The sequence below is a fragment of the Bidens hawaiensis genome, unplaced genomic scaffold (assembly GCF_021521415.1).
Source record: "Bidens hawaiensis isolate Kalapana, Puna unplaced genomic scaffold, B.hawaiensis_p1.1 tig00033656_1, whole genome shotgun sequence".
Lineage (NCBI taxonomy): Eukaryota > Viridiplantae > Streptophyta > Magnoliopsida > Asterales > Asteraceae > Bidens > Bidens hawaiensis.
This window is the reverse complement of record NW_027495792.1, coordinates 38,313-56,890: the sequence shown is the minus strand read 5'-3', so window position 1 is coordinate 56,890 and position 18,578 is coordinate 38,313. Positions and strand designations below refer to the sequence as shown.

At 35.6% G+C, this 18,578-nt stretch overlaps 1 protein-coding gene and 1 pseudogene across 2 annotated transcripts; both read left to right on the top strand.

Moving 5' to 3' along the window:
- Positions 1-9,015: 9,015 nt before the first annotated feature.
- Positions 9,016-12,637, top strand: LOC143585251 (potassium transporter 6-like; annotated as a pseudogene). Its single transcript, XR_013144527.1, has 7 exons — positions 9,016-9,054; positions 9,144-9,630; positions 9,963-10,016; positions 10,601-10,861; positions 10,949-11,125; positions 11,217-11,471; positions 11,559-12,637. The product of XR_013144527.1 is annotated as a potassium transporter 6-like (transcript).
- A 2,377-nt stretch (positions 12,638-15,014) lies between these two features.
- On the top strand, positions 15,015-17,725 carry LOC143585256 (protein TWIN LOV 1-like). Its single transcript, XM_077067077.1, has 7 exons — positions 15,015-15,653; positions 16,543-16,747; positions 16,823-16,887; positions 16,966-17,045; positions 17,151-17,206; positions 17,279-17,342; positions 17,427-17,725. Exons 1-7 carry the CDS (start codon positions 15,086-15,088, stop codon positions 17,565-17,567), a joined length of 1,179 nt encoding a protein of 392 aa, XP_076923192.1. The 5' UTR covers positions 15,015-15,085; the 3' UTR covers positions 17,568-17,725.
- The last annotated feature ends 853 nt before the right edge of the window (positions 17,726-18,578 follow it).

Genomic DNA, 18,578 nt, shown 5'->3' with positions numbered 1-18,578 from the left:
TCAGTAACTGTCCAGGAGTTGTGGCGGGGGCATACGGGCTTTTGATCGTGGCTAATTAGACTCATGGACCGTGTAAGTGACCAAATGATTTTATATAGTTGAATAAGAAACGAAACTATTGTGATTAAAATTGAATCTAACAAGTTAACTATAAACAAGTCATAACTCTACGGTGTTATAAAACGTGTGAGTTGGATCAGGTGTCGCAACTGATGTTAGATTAAATTTCGTTGTGTACCATCATGCAAGTCGTTATTGGTTTTTAAACATTTATTCCGTCCATCAAAAAATAGACATATTTTAAATATTGCGCTGTATAAGTGTGTGTAATATGTTAATTTCATTTATTATTGGCCCCTACGTCGACTATATATGATTTAGTCAGTAGCATAACTGAACAAAAAAATGCATATGACAAGTAATAATAACATGTTATCTTAAAGACGTGTTTTTGCGTTTTGAAATTCACCCGAGTGGAGGTGTAATGGTTGGCTCGTACCAACAACATGAAAAGCTAGGAATCTGAACTATATTGACAGCAGAAAGTACCGCACATGCGCATTTTAGTTCTAATATTCTTCGCTTCATACATGCTCGGATCAAATGTGACTGTGATAACTTTGTAGACCTCAAAGTGTTCACTACATAATAAGACATTAATGTATAAAATTAAGAATTTTTGTGAGAAATTATTTGCAGTTGAACTGACATGAAATACCTATGATATAGATATGTATAGGAATGGAGGCTTACTTTGTTTAAGATGAACCGTTGCGTAAATGACTCGTTATTGTAGCATTTGTGTTATTTTCGGTTGGTAAAAGGTTGGTTCGTTATGGTACCGAAATTTGGTATAGCCAAATTTGTAGTCGTTGTGATCTACTACGGTACAAAAATAACTAAGGTTTAACAATTATAAATTTTTACTCACTATGTAGCGGCGATATATTTTCTCTATTCATAAGGTTTAACAAGATCAGAAGGGCGACAATCTATTCTACTCATAGTTATAATCCAATTAATAAGCATGAAAGTATTAAAACTTGGTATTACAATCACATGAACTCCATTAAGACATAATATTCATCAACATTAAACAAGGGAAAAAACTTATCATTTAAAAATAATGATATATAAATTTCATGTGCAGAGCCTTCAACACCATATACTACATCAAGAGAACCGGTCTTCATTATCTGGTTGAACAACTCTTAATAGTAAATATATGAATGTGACACCAGCAACTCTAATAATAAATATATTAGATTGCTTTGGACCTACCAAACGGGAAGTAACTTACGTACTAAGGGAGGCAGGACTGCTTGCGTTTCCGGTACCAGATACCTCTCCAGCCACCTCCCACTTTCATATTATATCCATTATTTTTAACTTTGTATTAAAGAAATAAATTGAGATTAAATTAAAAAAGAAGTCATGTATAATGGAAAGTGTATTTAACAAATTTACTTGTAAGCTAAACATTGACTCATGAAAACCTATACGTTAGTTTGTGTTTAGGACTCCTTAAGTATACATAGGAATATTAGAAATGAATGATAGTATTTGCATACACACCAGCATACACACAAACATGCATTACTGTATGATACAACTGTTTTAGTACTTCAGATAAATATTAAAAAGTAACAAGCACATTAAAGTATTTTTTTTAATGGACAAAAATGAATTTACTGCTAATGAAAATCATAAATACAATACAACATACCAGATCTTCAACTTCTGATATCCCTTATGTGTCATGTAAACTGGCTCGATTTTGATTATATTATCAACTTAACTTTTTTCCCCTGGTCCAGTGTAAGGCCCCGTTCTCGATAACCCTACTTTGGTGTTGGATTTACTCATAAACACAGTTATAAAATCAGAGTTAATTTAAACTTTCGCGGAATAATTTAAAACTTCAAACATCACATTACAAACATTCATTTTTGTCAAACATACAAATTGTCTTTCCATTAACATTAATTAAAACAGTCATGACACTTCTTCGTAGATACCAATCTCTTCCGTCCATGCCATGTGTCCCTCTTCAAGCCAGCTGCCTCAATCTATTTGCCTGCGTGCATACTAAAAGTCAGCTACGCTGAGTGAGTTCTAGTTAATCATTTAACATACTATACATTCATATCTTTACTCATACGCATCCGAAGATATGTATTCATGCCTTATTTACTCTTACTTCTTTCATACAAACTTTATATACATGCACACACGCTTACATACTTTCTTTCATAAGGCCTTGTAATTTACCATAGGGTATTCTATCTCTACCATCACAGATATTATTAGGGTCTGGTCCCTTCTGTCTCAGATATTATCAGGGTCTGGTCCCTTCTGTCTCAGATATTATCAGGGTCTGGTCCCTTCTGTCTCAGATATTGTCAGGGTCTGGTCCCTTCTGTCTCAGATATTGTCACGTCACTCGATCACCTATTCATTTTCGTTCATGCATACTTTACATATCTTCTGGTCATGTATATACGTATATATACATATTCATCCGTATAACACATTCCATAATAACATTCAATACTTAGTCATACATATAACATACACAAATCATACACTTACCACTTAAGTTAAGTGTATTAACAACTATCACAAAGGAGTATGCACACAGCCCTAAAAACATAACGGATAAAGGGGGCTAGAAACTCACCTGAAGTCGGTTTCTCTCGCCGTTAATAGTAATGCCCTTCTTTAGCTGTGCACGGCTAACTGTATAACGCATTACGAGTGTCAAATATCCATTACTACCACTTCTTACATCTAAGTCAATGACACCATCAACTAACGGGGGTCCGGGGGCAGCGCCCCTGGTAGCGGGGTCTAGGGGCGGCAGCCCCTAGCAGGGTCCAAGGGGCAGCGCCCCTAACAGTCCTTTAACAAAAATGCATCAGAAAATGAATTTTATAAAAATTTCGCATGGGACTGTTTCGCTTCGCATGGGACCGTTTCGCTTGGCATGAAACTGTTTCGCTTCGCATGGCTAAGCGAAGCGAAATGCCTGTTTCGTTTCTCATGGCTGAGCGAAGCGAAATGCCTTGTTCGTTTCTCATGGCTGAGCGAAGCGAAATGCCTTCATTTCTTCGTTTTTTTTTCATTTTAAAGCCATTTTACTTCGTGGCTCCTCCTCAGGACATGATTTTTACTCTTTCCCAACTTTCGACACATTCTGACCCCATGCACCTGATCCTGAACCCATCTCTCAAAGTCCAAACACCACCTTTTTATCTTAAAGTGCACCCAAGAGGTTATAACTTACCAACTTTATATTTTTCTTACATTTCACAACCCGATCTATTATTTTATCTGTTTGCATGCCGGTTCTAACCATAAAACTTAAACCATTTTTAAACTAAAACCCACTTTTTTGTTTGCGGGTTCGAGTTCAGATCTTGACAACTTGAGGATCTGGACGTGATTCTTGTTGCTTGACGATGTTAAACACGAGATTCCACCCTTCTTTTGCTTGGATTGGATCCGGGTGTTTGAGAGAAGAAGTGTGTGTGTATTTTTAGTGTGTGGGGAGGAGAACCAAATGGTGAAATGGTAGGTGGGTTGGGTTTATATAGTGGGGTATGGGTCCCACCACCCACTCTCCATTCTCATTTCAAATCCTTATCCAAACATTTAACAAACGACTAACTTAACGATACACAGTTAATAACAAAACTTTCCGTCATTTATTATTTAACAACAAGTTGGATGTTACATCCAGTAACTTGACACCTAGATGTTGAGCCTTTTGTTTTTTATTTTCACTATCCAAAACAATACTGTCAACAAGCCTCTCTATTATAAAGACCAGTTCGGCAACATCAGCAAGTTTCTTCTATTCGTCACCTAAAAAATTTATTATAACTCGTTCAAGCCCAATTAACAACTCAAAACAACCCCTTCACTTTTTCAAACTGTTTATGTTCATTGATGGTTTCTTCTATTCCCCCTTTAATGTTCACTATCCAAGGATTATTATAAAAGGTTTAAGTGCAGCTCTTCTTTGTATTGGGACAATCTGGTAATTTCTTCCTGCAAACTATTTACACTGTGAACTCAGTTTTTTTAAAATGTCTGAATCATAAGCCTAATAAGATGTAATGAAAGCTGACAAATTTAATCAAATATGAGAATATTAATTTACCATGATCCTTCTAAAATGCATTGCTTTTCTTTGATGAATTTAAACAGCACCATAATGTAATATGCTTACTAAGAGCTGTGCTTGTTACTTCTATTCGCAATATTTTTAAGCAACTTCCTGTAACATAAACAAACCACGACAAAATGGTAAGAACGTTATTTAAAACGGAACCATTTTGGAGGCTATGACAAGTAAAATACATGTTGAGTGACTTTAACTCACTTGATTTATAGGTAGCTTAAGTTTGATTGAGCAAATTAGTTATTGTTTAGTTCATGTTCATCTTTCTATTTAAATAACATCAACTCTAACTATTGCAAATGTGAACACTAAAATGTCGCATCAAATTTAACCCAATCAAACTGTAACAATATCATTATTTCAAACGATAAACCCATAAGTGGTAAACAAGATCTACTGATGAGTTTTGAACCTGGTTAAGTGCAGAAGAAAAAAGGTTCAACACATGACCCTAGTTGACCATTTAATTCGAAAGTTCTTCATAAAACTGAACTACCTTCCTTCATAAGGTGCTGCATCCTTAACCGAATATTCACGCGAACACACTTATCCCAATAGATGTTTTGATACAACTTGAAAACAACAACCAATGTTTATATCATGATCATAATTATTAGTCATTTAATCACACAAAGTAGAACATGGTTCTCACGAATCTTACCAAACCATGGCCTTCAGTGCAAGGACCACCAACCAATGCCACTATTCTAGCACCAGTGCTAGTCATACAAGCCCCTAATAAACCGGCTGCAACACTCAACGTAACCCGTGCCTAATTCCTATAAAAGCTGAATTACAACACTTCAATTAGTAATTCATATCAAACAAACCTGTTCACTTTAAGGTGATATTGAATAAATATATTATGTCAGATTTAAGTATGCAATTCAAAGAAAAAAAAGAATATCAAACAACAATCAAGGATTATGGTTCTGAGTTCAAACATAACGCCGAAGCAACAAATTCTAAATTAATAAACGAACGTTAACAACACTTAAACCTAATGCACTAAATGAAAAACACAAAAGCGTTATCAACACTTAAATAGGATTTAGTTTTGGTAGCTGCGTCTCAGATTTGGTAGATTGACATAAAACAATTGTGACGTGGTTCGACGCAAGTCATGCAATAATCAAATCAGAGGCAAATCTGTACAAATCTAGAGCAGTCATAAATGGGTTCACCTTCACTAAACAAAGAAGTGTTCTTGCAAATCTAATCACACTTGCAATAACATCCTTATTTTTGTGTTTAAGACTGATCACATACTTTGTGGTTTCAAACGCATTCCTTCGAGTAACACCCTTCTGGCACCGTTGTCGTCATTATTCTCACATCCACAAGCACCTCTCTATGACATACAAACCAATATCTTGGTGGCATCAGTAACCTAAAACCAGATTTATAATCAATTTAAGACCAATATCATTCTATTTATAATACATTTTTTTTATTAGAAATACTTATCTAAGTAACTGAGAAACATACTAAATGAACTTCTTGGCAACCTTGTTCGATTTTGCCAACCCGCATAAGAGAAAAAACAAAATTCAAACCCTAAATCATGAATCAAAGAGCGTAAAGTAAAAAATATTCAAACCCCTAAATTCAATCCCTTTACCTCAGATTATACTTCCGATTTTTCTTCTTCCGTCTAGTGTATTGTTGGTGATACATGTACCAGATTCTGGCAAATTCTTCAAATTAGACCAACAAGAACATTGCAAAATCAATGCTTGTCATCAACTTTTATAAAAACTACATGTGAAGTGGAGTACTCACATTGTGATATATAAGACAAATGCTTGGAAGAATTAAAATGATTATTAATCCAAACCCAAAACTATAGACAAGGTTTGTAATTGAATCACCTGTACAACCAAATAAAATTATTAAAAATTAGGACAAGATCAATAATGAACTAATCAAGTAAAGTTAGACAGCAAAACCCTCAAAATTCTTGGATCAATCTTGGAATCCAAATTCTGAGAATTTAAGTTATCCCAAATTCAGAGATAAAAAGCCAATTAGATAATAATTCACACTTACCACCATATCAGGAAGTGGTACTTTAAGCATGATTTCCGTGATAGTGGCCCTGCTTAGATCAATTTGGAATCAAGAACACAAACCAGAAAAGATAATTAATTACCAAAATAGGACTGAATACTCATCCATGGACCGATTGGACGTATGGAGTTGAGGATGTCGGCTAGAAAGTAGTTTTGATTATAATCGAACCTGAATCGACTGAAGAATGCAATGGGTGATCGCCAGTGAGAGAGAAAACGGTGTTTGAATTGTGAACAGATGATTGGAACGATGGTTTTTAGAGAGTTAAATTGAAACCGATTAGAACATTGATTGAAAGATAAAGGATGTTAAAGGAGACAATTGAAGGAGCCATTAATATTGCCTGAAGATAATAGTAACCGAAGGACTGGAGGGATAAGGTCGCCGACCGATGAAAAGATAATAAATATACAAGCGTCTTACGGAGATGGAGAGAGAAAGGAGGGAAATGAAACCACGCCTATATGTATTGTAATGTAATATCGATAATTATACACTTTTTAATCATGTATTTATTTATTACATCTACTTTTAAGTTTTTAATTCTATGAAATTTTAATTATTACTATTATTATTAACAACTAGTTTTTCTACCCGGTGCGTTGCGTCGGGGCAGCTGGCAAAACTCCAGCATTGAAACCCGGGCGTTGGTTAAAACCGAGCATTACGACGATGAGTTGACACGAATTCTGTCAGTATAGGTACCGAAATTAAAACAAAAGGGTCGGTAAAACTCGGACGTTGCGGTGGTGAGTCGGTAAAACATGAGCATTGTTGGTCTCGGGATGTGTGGTGGTAACTCGACATAAATTTAATCTGTTTCAATTACGCTCATTACGATACCGAAACTACGAAACAATATAAAAAATACAAAAAAAATATCAAATATCGGACCGTCACCTGGACCAATAACATGCTAGCAGCACCAAACTTTCAATTTATATATATTAGATAATTAGCTTTGATATTCATGTAATACAAGAAAAGTTATTTACCTATGCGGTCAAGGTGTCATTTTTTAAAAACCAATATTATGCTAAGAAATACGGAAACTATATAAAACATTTATACCTGGTGTATAACTGATTTAGTGAGACAGTGATCCGTTGGTTACCGATCATATACCTAAACAAGGCGACTCGCCATATATGTTTCTTTCATAGTAAGACTCTACTTAGACGTATCATGTAATAAAGTGGAATACATTAATTTATTAAGTGTGCAAAAAATCCATACCCCTCGTAAGCTATTTAAGATAGTTTTATTAATTGCTCGAATCGAGACGAGCTTAAACAAAAATGAACCTAAGCTCGAGCCTCTACAATAGCTCGAGCTCAAGCCCAAACTTTACCTTTCAAAATCTACTAGCTTGCAAGCCTAGAGTAAACGTATTTATGTACCCAATAAAATCCTACTGACAACAGAGTTATTGGTAGAGACTAACCGATTCATAAAACTTATAGTTATATAAATAACATTTAGAAACTTTACATGAATAGTGAATGACTTTGAGTGGTGCACGAGGCCACCGTTAAGTAGTCCATCTGGTTTTCTTTTAAGTTTCAGTTTAACTATTATATTTTAAATGTGTGTTTTTAATCTTAATTTTAACTTGATTTGATTTTTATTTTATACCTTACGTTCGTTAACTTATAAAAAACTTATCACGACCTTATTTTTGTTTTGTTTTCTCTTTCATTCATACTTTAACGAACTGATACCTTCTATCCACATCAGCAACGAACTAGGTACACTTTAATACGCTTCCGACCATATTGCTACTATATTATTGGCAGGCCTGGCCTAAAGGGAGGGCTAGGAGGGAGAAAGACTCGGGCTCACTCTCACAAAAGGATCATAACTGTTAAAAAAAGATTATTTGTATTTTACATATAATTTTATTTTAATTTTAAAACAAAAGCCTACAAAATGACTCGTTCGTTGAATTGAAAGAGTTTTAAGCTATGGAAATAAAGATCATAGGTTCAAATATCACAAGTGATATTCTTATAGATATTCTCTTTTTCATACATATAAAAAAACTTTAAATTGTGTTTTATATAAATTATTTTAGTAAATTGTTTATTATTATTTTTTTGTTTTGGTCCATTGGGCTTTTGAAAGACAACCTATTGGTAAAATTGTCAAAATATCTATCACATGGCATGTTTTATCACTCTCTCAGGCCCCAAAATTTTAAGGGATTCCCTGAGACGGCCCTGACCTTTGGGTATTCTCTTATATTTGCTATAGGGAGTGGCGACTCTTTTTGGCGATATGATCGATGCATCATTACGACACGACGTCCTTATAAATGAACTTCGCATGATAATATACAAGTTATCGAAACACGCGAGTGTAGCCCGAACTCTTTCAAGTTAAAAACAAAACTCCACTTGATTGTAACATCCCTACCAAATTTAAGCCGTAAAAAGCATATACATCCATTCTGTCCTTGACCTTGCTCATCAATCTTTCTTTCTCTCCTACTATCTTAATAATAATAATAATAATAATAATAATAATAATAATAATAATAATAATAATGTTCTTTACTAGTTTGGGCTGTTTCTCCCCATTTATTTAATTTAATAATTAATAGTTAATTTAACTCTGCACTTCCACCTTTTCAATCAAGATTCAGCCATTAACTAACTCACTGTTTCAACTCAATCTAATACTAATTACTTCCCCTCAATGGGTCATCGCCTAATCACCATAAAGCTTCCATCTTTATCACTTTGACCCAACTTATCATGGATCTGGAACCTGGGTTTCATCAGACTCATCCAAAGGTGAGATGGGTATGCTCCAATTTCTCAAATTATTAATCTTTAGGCTCTTTACACAATACCCATCTGAATCTTGATTCATTTTGTTACAGAAACAGTCATGGGCCACAGTTTTGACACTGGCTTACCAAAGTCTGGGTGTGGTTTATGGAGACTTGAGCACATCACCTTTATATGTGTTCAAAAGTACATTTGCAGAAGATATTGAGCATTCTGAGACCAATGAAGAGATATTTGGGGCACTTTCTTTTATTTTCTGGACTTTAACTTTGGTACCTTTGTTGAAATATGTGTTCATTGTGCTCAAAGCTGATGATAATGGTGAAGGAGGCACATTTGCACTGTACTCCTTGCTTTGTAGGCATGCTAGAGTGGGTTCATTGCCTAATTGCCAGTTGGCTGATGAAGAACTGTCAAGCTATAAACAGGAAATACCTAATTTAGCCCTGACTTCTTTTGGGTCAAGACTTAAATCTACCTTGGAGAAATATAGAGTGTTGCAGAGGTTTCTGCTTGTGTTGGCTCTTGTTGGGGCTTGTATGGTCATTGGTGATGGTGTGCTAACTCCTGCACTTTCAGGTTTCCTGTTTATTCATCTTCTTGCTTTATTTTTTGCTTGTAAATTTCAAATTTATAGACTTTTTGACTTATTAGTTTATTAATTGGTTCATCCTGAGTTTTCCCAAAAAAGATGATTTTATTGAATAAATTAGGGTTTTTTTTTTGAAACAATCTGTTCATTGACATTGAACTTTGAGTTATTTATTTATTTTTAAATTTTTTGAATTTTAAGGACAGTCATATAATTTGTTTTCGGTGAGATTTCTCCAAGTTTTGTTGTGGTATTCTGCATAAATCTTCTTGGTCTTTTAACTTGCTGGATTAATTTACTGGTCTTATGATATTTGCAGTTTTTTCAGCTGTTTCTGGTGTGGAACTTGCAATGGCCGAAGAACATCACAAATGTAAGACACCTTGTCATCCCATGTTAAATATGTTATCTTGGATATAGTGTTGTCATCCTTAACAAAAGTGGGTAAACCCTGGGTCAACCATCTGCATAATCTTGGCTTCTAAGTCTTTGACAAGCTACTTGTCTTTAGTTTTTGGATTTTGGCATGAGCAGAATAGTAACTGTCGTTCTTTACCGGCAAAAATCCGTTATTTTCAAGAACTTGTGAATGAAACAAGTTAAAGTGTCCAATCACAGTCAATAGTCTTGTAGTTTATGTTTGAGAAATCCTAGATTGTTTGGGGTTAACTAAAAGTAAGGACATGTGTGTAATTTTACATCTATCAGATAAACACACATCCAAACACTCCTTTACCAGAATTTTTATCTTAGTGACATGTTACATCATCCACCAACAGAAAGAGTTTAGTCATCTTGCATAATCTCAAAAAGAACCACATATTAGGTATAAAATCTTGTATATGCAATGTTTACTATACACTGATGCTAACTTGTTCAACAGTGGGACCCACATTCGATCTCACGATTACATTCATGTGTATGAATAAATTAAAAGAAATTTATATACTGTTGCAGATGTAGAAGTCCCAGTTGCATGCATCATACTGATAGCATTGTTCGCTCTACAACATTACGGGACCCACAGGGTCGGGCACTTGTTTGCACCCGTGATTATATTGTGGCTTTTTACCATCAGTTCAATCGGCTTATACAATATCATTCACTGGAACCCTCACATCTACAAAGCACTGTCCCCTGTTCACATGTATAAATTTCTCAAGAAAACTCAATCCGGAGGTTGGAAATCATTAGGGGGTATCTTATTATGCATCACAGGCAAGTACTTATTGTTTTACATTACACTTATAGGGGTAAAATTATCATTTTCAGAAATCTTTATATAACGAGTGTTCATATTTTCAGGCTCGGAAGCTATGTTTGCGGATCTTGGACACTTTTCACAGTTGTCTATACAAATAGCTTTTACCTCATTTGTATATCCTTCTTTGATTCTTGCATATATGGGGCAAGCTGCTTATTTATCTAAGCATCATGTTATCGAGAACGACTACCAGATCGGGTTCTACATCTCTGTACCTGGTAAGTTGTTTTTGATCTTTTGCATTTCAAAATAAAAGAAAAATATTACCTGGCAATATTGTAATATATTTGGCCTTTGGGGGTGGTTTAGAACATTTGAGGGTGCCAGTGCTGGTGATAGCCATACTTGCTGCGGTTGTTGGAAGTCAAGCCATAATAACAGGGACCTTTTCGATTATTAAGCAATGCTCTTCTCTCGGATGCTTTCCGAGGGTCAAAATAATCCATACGAACTCAAAGTTTCACGGGCAGATTTATATCCCCGAGATCAACTGGATCTTGATGACGTTATGCTTAGCGGTCACTGTCGGGTTTAGAGATACAAAACGCATGGGTAATGCTTCAGGTAAGGAAATTTTTAAACAGTTTGTTAAATGTTAAATACCTAAACTATCCTTTTATTGATATCATTGTGGTTTGAATTCGTGATCAGGTTTGGCGGTTATTACTGTTATGTTGGTTACAACTTGTTTGATGTCTCTTATTATCGTCTTATGCTGGCACCAAAGTGTTTTTCTTGCAATCGGGTTCGTGGTGTTTTTCGGGATGATCGAAGCGTTATATTTTTCGGCTTCTCTTATCAAGTTTCTAGAAGGGGCGTGGGTCCCAATCGCGCTCTCGCTCATTTTCATGATCGTGATGTACGTGTGGCACTACGGTACACTTAAAAAGTATGAATTCGATGTCCAAAACAAAGTATCTGTTGATTGGCTATTGGGCCTGGGCCCGACACTTGGCATAGTCCGGGTTCGAGGAATCGGGCTTGTTCATACCGAGCTTGTTTCGGGCATACCCGCAATCTTCTCTCATTTTGTAACCAACCTTCCTGCTTTCCACCAAGTACTTATTTTCCTTTGTGTGAAATCAGTCCCGGTCCCACATGTTAGTCACGAAGAACGGTTTCTAGTGGGCCGTATAGGCCCACCAGAATACAGGGTGTATCGATGTATAGTCAGGTACGGGTATCGTGATGTTCACAAGGATGACGTGGAGTTTGAAAAAGATTTGGTTTGCAGCATAGCCGAGTTTATCAGGAAACAAAAGGACGGTTCTACCCCTGACGGGAACCGTTTAGATGGCAAAACAGCAAATGATGACGAGGTGATGACGGTTGTCGGCACACCTTCCATGCACGTGGAAGGTGTTCAAATCCGCATGGACGGTGGCGGGCCCGAGGTTCAGGAAATACAAGCCTCAGCAACAAACAAATTAAAAAAAAAGGTGAGATTTGTGGTACCCGAAAGCCCCGAGATGGATGATGGTACACGGGCCGAGTTACGGGACCTCATGGAGGCTCGGGAGGCCGGGGGTGGCGTACATTTTGGGGCACTCGTACGTTAAAGCAAAAAAAGGGTCGAGTATTATTAAAAAGATTGTTATAAATTTCGGCTGTGAGTTGTTGAGACGAAATAGCAGGCCCTCTACGGACACTTTAACCGTACCGCATGCTTCGACCCTTGAAGTGGGAATGGTGTATCATGTGTGAATGTTTTTTTGTAAATGTTTTTGTAGTGGATAAATGAAAGGTCAAGAGTGTTGTGGTTTTGGCCACTTTGAAAGAAGATGGTAGCAGATACAAGTAGTAGGTATAGTTTGTATTTGGCTTCCAGTCTTTTATATATATATATATGTTGTCTTTTGGTGTAGTTTCTCAATGAGAAAATGTGCAAATGCTCTCTTATATCATGTAATTTTGTTTATATATGAATGTTGATATACAAATAGATCTAGCTCTCCTCATACTTTACAAATAGATCTAGCTCTACTATGTGTGGGATCTTAATGGGTGCATAAGATCTCCACATTAGCTTTTGAGTCAATCAATCAATCAATCATACCCAGTAAAATCCCATCGACAGCAAAGCTATAAGTAGGGTCTGGGGAGGGTAGGATGTAGGCACACCGTACCTCTATCCAAAGGAATAAAGAGGTGGCTTCCAGAGAGACCCTCGGCTCTAGGTACATGTGTATGAAGCAAAATAAAGGAAATCAAAGTTTAACAGCTATATAAAAACTACTACTAATTATAATAATATTAATAATAATATTAATAATAAGATCACAGTTTAACAGCTATATAAAAGCTAATAATAATTATAATAATAATAATAATATATGTAAGGGAAATACCATTATGGTATGTGACCTAAATAAGTTAAGTCTAAGCCCTAAGGTATTCAATTCTCTCTAAAAATCCTTAACTTTAATTCTACTTCTCCACGAATTCCTATCCTCAACCATGTCCTCAGAGAGGTTTAGGTCTATCAAATCATGCCTAATCCTCTCATCACAAGTCAATTTCGGTCAATTTAGGTTTAGCTTTTGAGTATTGAATAAAAATACCATGCGAGTTTTTAGCATCATTTTTAAACCCGCACCAATGTCCATGATACGATATATGATTTTATATTATTTGAATTTAATATATTAATTAAGTTTATCTATTATTTAGTTTTCTTATTATATTATAATTAGGTTTCCTTATTGTTTATCTTTTTCCTATTTTTATGTCTTTCTTTTCCTATAAATTGTAATCGTTTCAATAAGAAAAATAATCAGAAAATTGTCTCAAGTCTGGTTTCTCTTCTTTTCTCTTGTTCTTGGAGCCTAACCCACTCTACGGGTCTATTGGGAGATTGACCATCTCGAATCGGTCTTTATCAGTCCACTTTCGAAACACATTTACTACACACCTTAATGTTACCGATCTAAAACTGTGCATAAAACTCTAGCACCTTCACAATATATTATAAGAGGTGTTTTTTGATCTAATAAAAATAGAATTCCATAAAAAATTGGTAACACAAAAACAAGTAGTTGCATTATTGGGTTGGGTACGTTTTCTCAATATGCGACCACGTCCACATATCATAAATATTTGTCTTTATCGTAAATATTTTGTTTTGTTTTCTTCTTACTAAATTACCTTTAAATTTATATTTTACTTTGCCAAATATTATTTATTTCCTTTTGACATCATTTCCTCTCTCAATATGTATAGACTCGTCGTTTCCTAAACTTTCTTTTAACCACGAACATTTTAGTCAGAAAAACTCTCATTTACATATCGGGAGTCCTAATCCACCTTGTGAGACACCACCCGGGACTATACCATGCGAGTGAGATTCGAACACAATTAGTCAAATAGAAGAAAACTATTAGATGAATCTAAAGTAAAACTACTGACAACCAAAACCCCCTCTTTTTTGTACAGCCAATAAACAGAGAATTGTTTAGGTACTCTTACGAGATGACCGGTGGCAAAAGGCCAACCGCCAGCCGTACGAAGCCCTTAAGCGCCTACAAGTTATCTCCAGTTCCGGAGAAAACCCACCCGCCTAAAGGCTCACTAGTGGTAAAACCGGACGCCCTCAGAATCGAAATGAAAATCACAAAGATTTATGTCTTCTTCAATGAGCCACCTCATGCTCCTCTCAAAGTATAATCTGTAGGGATTAAAACCGGGCCTCACTCACAAACCTACCAAAACCCCTTAATTTCTAAACTAATATTATATTATTAAAAATAAATTATCAAGTTCAAATAAATAAATAAATTTATTCTTCTTCTTCTCTTACTCTTGAAAGGAAAGAAAAGAAAAAAAAATAAAATAACATGTGTTTGTGTATGCAAATAGATAAAATGAAGAAATCAAAAGATGTATGTAAATGATTATATGATATTTATTTGGTGAGTCAGCTCAGCTGCTTGCTACCTCTTCCACAAAACTTTTGAGTGATACTCATCACCTCTCAACTTTCATTTCATTTCATTAGTATTCTTCACTTGATAGCTAAATAAGCAATCATGGGGTGGTATTATTCAATTAGAATTGGTATGCTATAAAGATTGTGTTTTTTAGCTTTCTTTATTCCAACTTAGATTAGGGTTTAGTCCTGTAAGTAAAACTCTCCACATGGGATTGGGATTAATTGGAGATCAATTGTTGTTATTATTATTATGGAGGAGACAAGTGCTATTGCTACTGCTACTGCTATTGAGCAATCCATTAATAACAGGTACTCATTTTGGGTAAGAGAAGCCCTCGATGAACTGCCTCACAGCTTCACCATAACCGACCCCTCCCTCCCCGCCCACCCGATTGTTTTCGCTTCCAGGGAATTGCTAAAAATGTCCGGGTATTCGACCCACGAGGTTATCGGGAACAACGGCAAGATGTTTCAAGGGGTTAGGACCAACCGCAGATCGGTTATGGAGATTCGGCACGCCGTGAGGGAAGAGAGGGCCATACAAGTTACCTTATTGAACTATCGGAAAAACGGGACGCCTTATTGGATACTGTTTCATGTGTTTCCTGTTTTCTGCAAGGAAGATGGGAGGGTCATCCACTTTGTTGGTGTTCAGGTTCCTATTATGCCTAAGCCGAGGCGGTCTGGGAGTGAGTTTTCCAGGGTCAGTTTGTGCGAGACCGATGCAGCGGTTCTTGGCTTTTGTAGAAGGGAGGTGTGTTCTGATACCGTCGCTGAGTTGACCCGTGCTCTCAATTTGGACTTGGCAGCTGATGCAGGTTTGGACTTTTATACGCCTTTTCGGCTTATACAGATTGTTTTAGACTTGTATGATCTTGCATTATAAATTTGGCTTGCAAAGTTATTGTATTGTTGGCCCGGTTAATTCCTTGATTTGCAAGTTTGGCAAATTAAGGGCGCGTTCGTTTCATAGAATTCGTGGGAATTCAAAGGAATTGGAATTAAAATTGCATGACATGGCGTGTTCGTTTCGTTGGAATTGGAATCTTAGTTTCCTTTTGATGCGTTCGGTTGTCAAGGAATTGGAATTGGAATTCAATTCCTTCAAATTCCTTTAAATGATGGGATTCTAAATCCTTCCAAAATGTGGAGGATTTCAAGTGAATTCGTTGGAATCTTATCTCGAGGTTTTTTTTTTTTTTTTTTTTTTTAACGAGAACAACGAATAAAATATTTTGGTTTTTTTACTTTTTTTGTTTTCGATTTATATTTTGAGTTATAATTTTTTATTTATTATTTTTGAATATTTTTTTGAGGGGTTTTTGATCTTAATAGAAAACCCCTTAAAAAATCATAACACGAAATATAAATAAAAAACAAAAAATCTAAAAAAACTAAAATGTTTCCGCCGTTATTCTCGTTAAAAAAAAAACTCGATTCCAATTCCTTTGTCAAACGAACACACCAAGAATCGAATTGGATTTCAATTCCTTCAAATTCCAATTCCTATTGGAATGTTCAGATTCCAAATCCTATTCCTTCCAATTCCAAATCCTATGCAAATTCCAATTCCAATTCCAATTCTATTCCATTCCGTGAAACGAACGCGCCCTAAGGGTATTTATGGAATTACTAATTAATGTGTATTGGTATCCAAGTTTATTTGCAAATTCAATGTTTAGATATAGACGAGTTTGTGTGATACAGAAACTACCGAGACGGCATGGAAGGTGAGTGATTTGGAAAGACAAGGAGCCAACAATGCCATGTGCAGCATACTTTCCTTGCTGACACACTACAGCCAGTTAACGGGCAGATTAGTTTCAGAAACGAGATGCTGCTCAACGTACATGAGTGGTGTTGGTGCATCCTTGAATATATCTCTTGGTAGAATAAAACAAAGCTTTGTCTTGTGAGTAATCTCCTTTTTAGTGTTTTACACATTTATACAAACATAGTTAGTTTCTAATCGTTATGCATCGTGTAGGACGGATCCACATAAAACTGATATCCCGGTCGTGTATGCCAGTGACGCTTTCCTAGAATTGACAGGTACGCATTTGATGGCTGATATCAAACACAATACTTTTTGCGTTTTCAAATTTAAGGTAGATAAATTTTATTTTCTAGGATATGCAAGACATGAAGTATTGGGACGAAATTGTAGATTTTTAAGCGGGCAGGAAACCGATGCCTCGACTGAATTACAGGTTAGAAATTAAAAACCAAAAATAATAATAGTAATTATAATAATAATAATAAAAATAAAAATAATAATACTAATAATAATAATAATAAGATGGTTCACTTTGCAGATTACAAATAGCATGCAAACTGGAAAAGCTTGCACCGTGTGCATCCTAAATTACAGGTTGGTACATCACATGTTTTTTGTGTATAAATAACTAATTTGTTATGGAGATTAAGTTGTTGATATCTACAGAAAAGATGGAAGTCCCTTTTGGAACTCTTTGTACATTGCACCTGTTCGAAATGCTTCCGGCAAGGTTGTTACAAAGTAACTTCTTTGTGTTGTGTGATTATTATGCATACATAGAAGGTTAATTAATACACGTGTGTGTGACATACAGATCACGTACTTTGTTGAGGTTCAGAAGAATGTGAATGGCGAAAACAGAGAGCAGAATCTGAGACCAGAGATGAGCGTGGTGGCTGCTATAAAAGTAGCAGTGAGGACCTCGGGAATAATCGCCACCACTTCCAACTCATGACGTCAAACTAAAATGGTTTCTGTTAATAAAAAAATGCGGTCTTATTGTATTGATATTAATTTTTATTGGACAAAAACACTACACATCAACTCATAAAGTATGTGATTAAGGGCAAAAGCACCAAGACTATGATTAGTTTCATATGTAATTAAACAAAAGAGCATTACAAAACATTCTGTATTAGGAGACTAGTCTAGGATTTAATTTGCTTAGTGCTTTATTTGAAATTTTGAATACATTGCTATGGACCACTTTCATTGTTAGTTTTAGTCCATATATCACTCACTATGTTTGCAGATGTTTCACAATTTTGTTTATTCAAACATGTGACAAAACAAAACTCGCAACTGTTGTGTGGGCGCCGGAGAAAGGATAGAGATGAAGCCCAACTTTGTTAAAGTCATACACACACGCCACCCGTAACGTAACAGTGTGTTGTGTCGTGCTTGTCGGATTCATATTCTGAACATTTCTATTCATAAACATCACAAGGTTTTATTGTGCCTATAGAATAGAAGCATCTATCTATGCATATGAAAAGCTCTGTTACAGGCTTAGGCTTGTAGCAGTTGTTTGGATAAGAAAAAAGAGCTTTTTGTCTCTTCCATATTTGGTTGATTCAGAAGGCAAGAAATGCTCGGTTATTTCTCAAGGAAGTGTGTTCTTTTATGAAGATGGCGGATGAGATTTTGCTTACTTCGTGTAGTTGAATTAAACATAGAACGAAGTCTTATGGTTTTGCTTGGTTGAAGCGTTGTTGTTCTCCTTTTATGATTACATGCAATTGTAGTATGTTGTTTTGTTTAGCTTCTTGCAAACTCTTTTTACATTTTCTATATTCTTTTTCTTTTGCTTCGGTTATTATTATTTTAAGTAATTTTAGTCACTTAAGTATTTTGATATTAGACTATGGACCATATTTAATGGCCTTAAATGGAGATTGAGTATGTTTGACAAAACTAGCTGGAAGCTGCAAGCTGGTAGCTAGAAGCTGGAAGCTGGTAGCTGTAG

Excerpts from the sequence above, each read along its gene's own strand:
- LOC143585256 (XM_077067077.1), top strand. The coding sequence starts at position 15,086 with ATGGAGGAGACAAGTGCTATTGCTACTGCTACTGCTATTGAGCAATCC. Across the intron at positions 15,654-16,542 it reads GGACTTGGCAGCTGATGCAG|AAACTACCGAGACGGCATGG; the intron begins GTTTGGACTTTT and ends TGTGTGATACAG. Across the intron at positions 17,207-17,278 it reads GTGTGCATCCTAAATTACAG|AAAAGATGGAAGTCCCTTTT; the intron begins GTTGGTACATCA and ends TGATATCTACAG.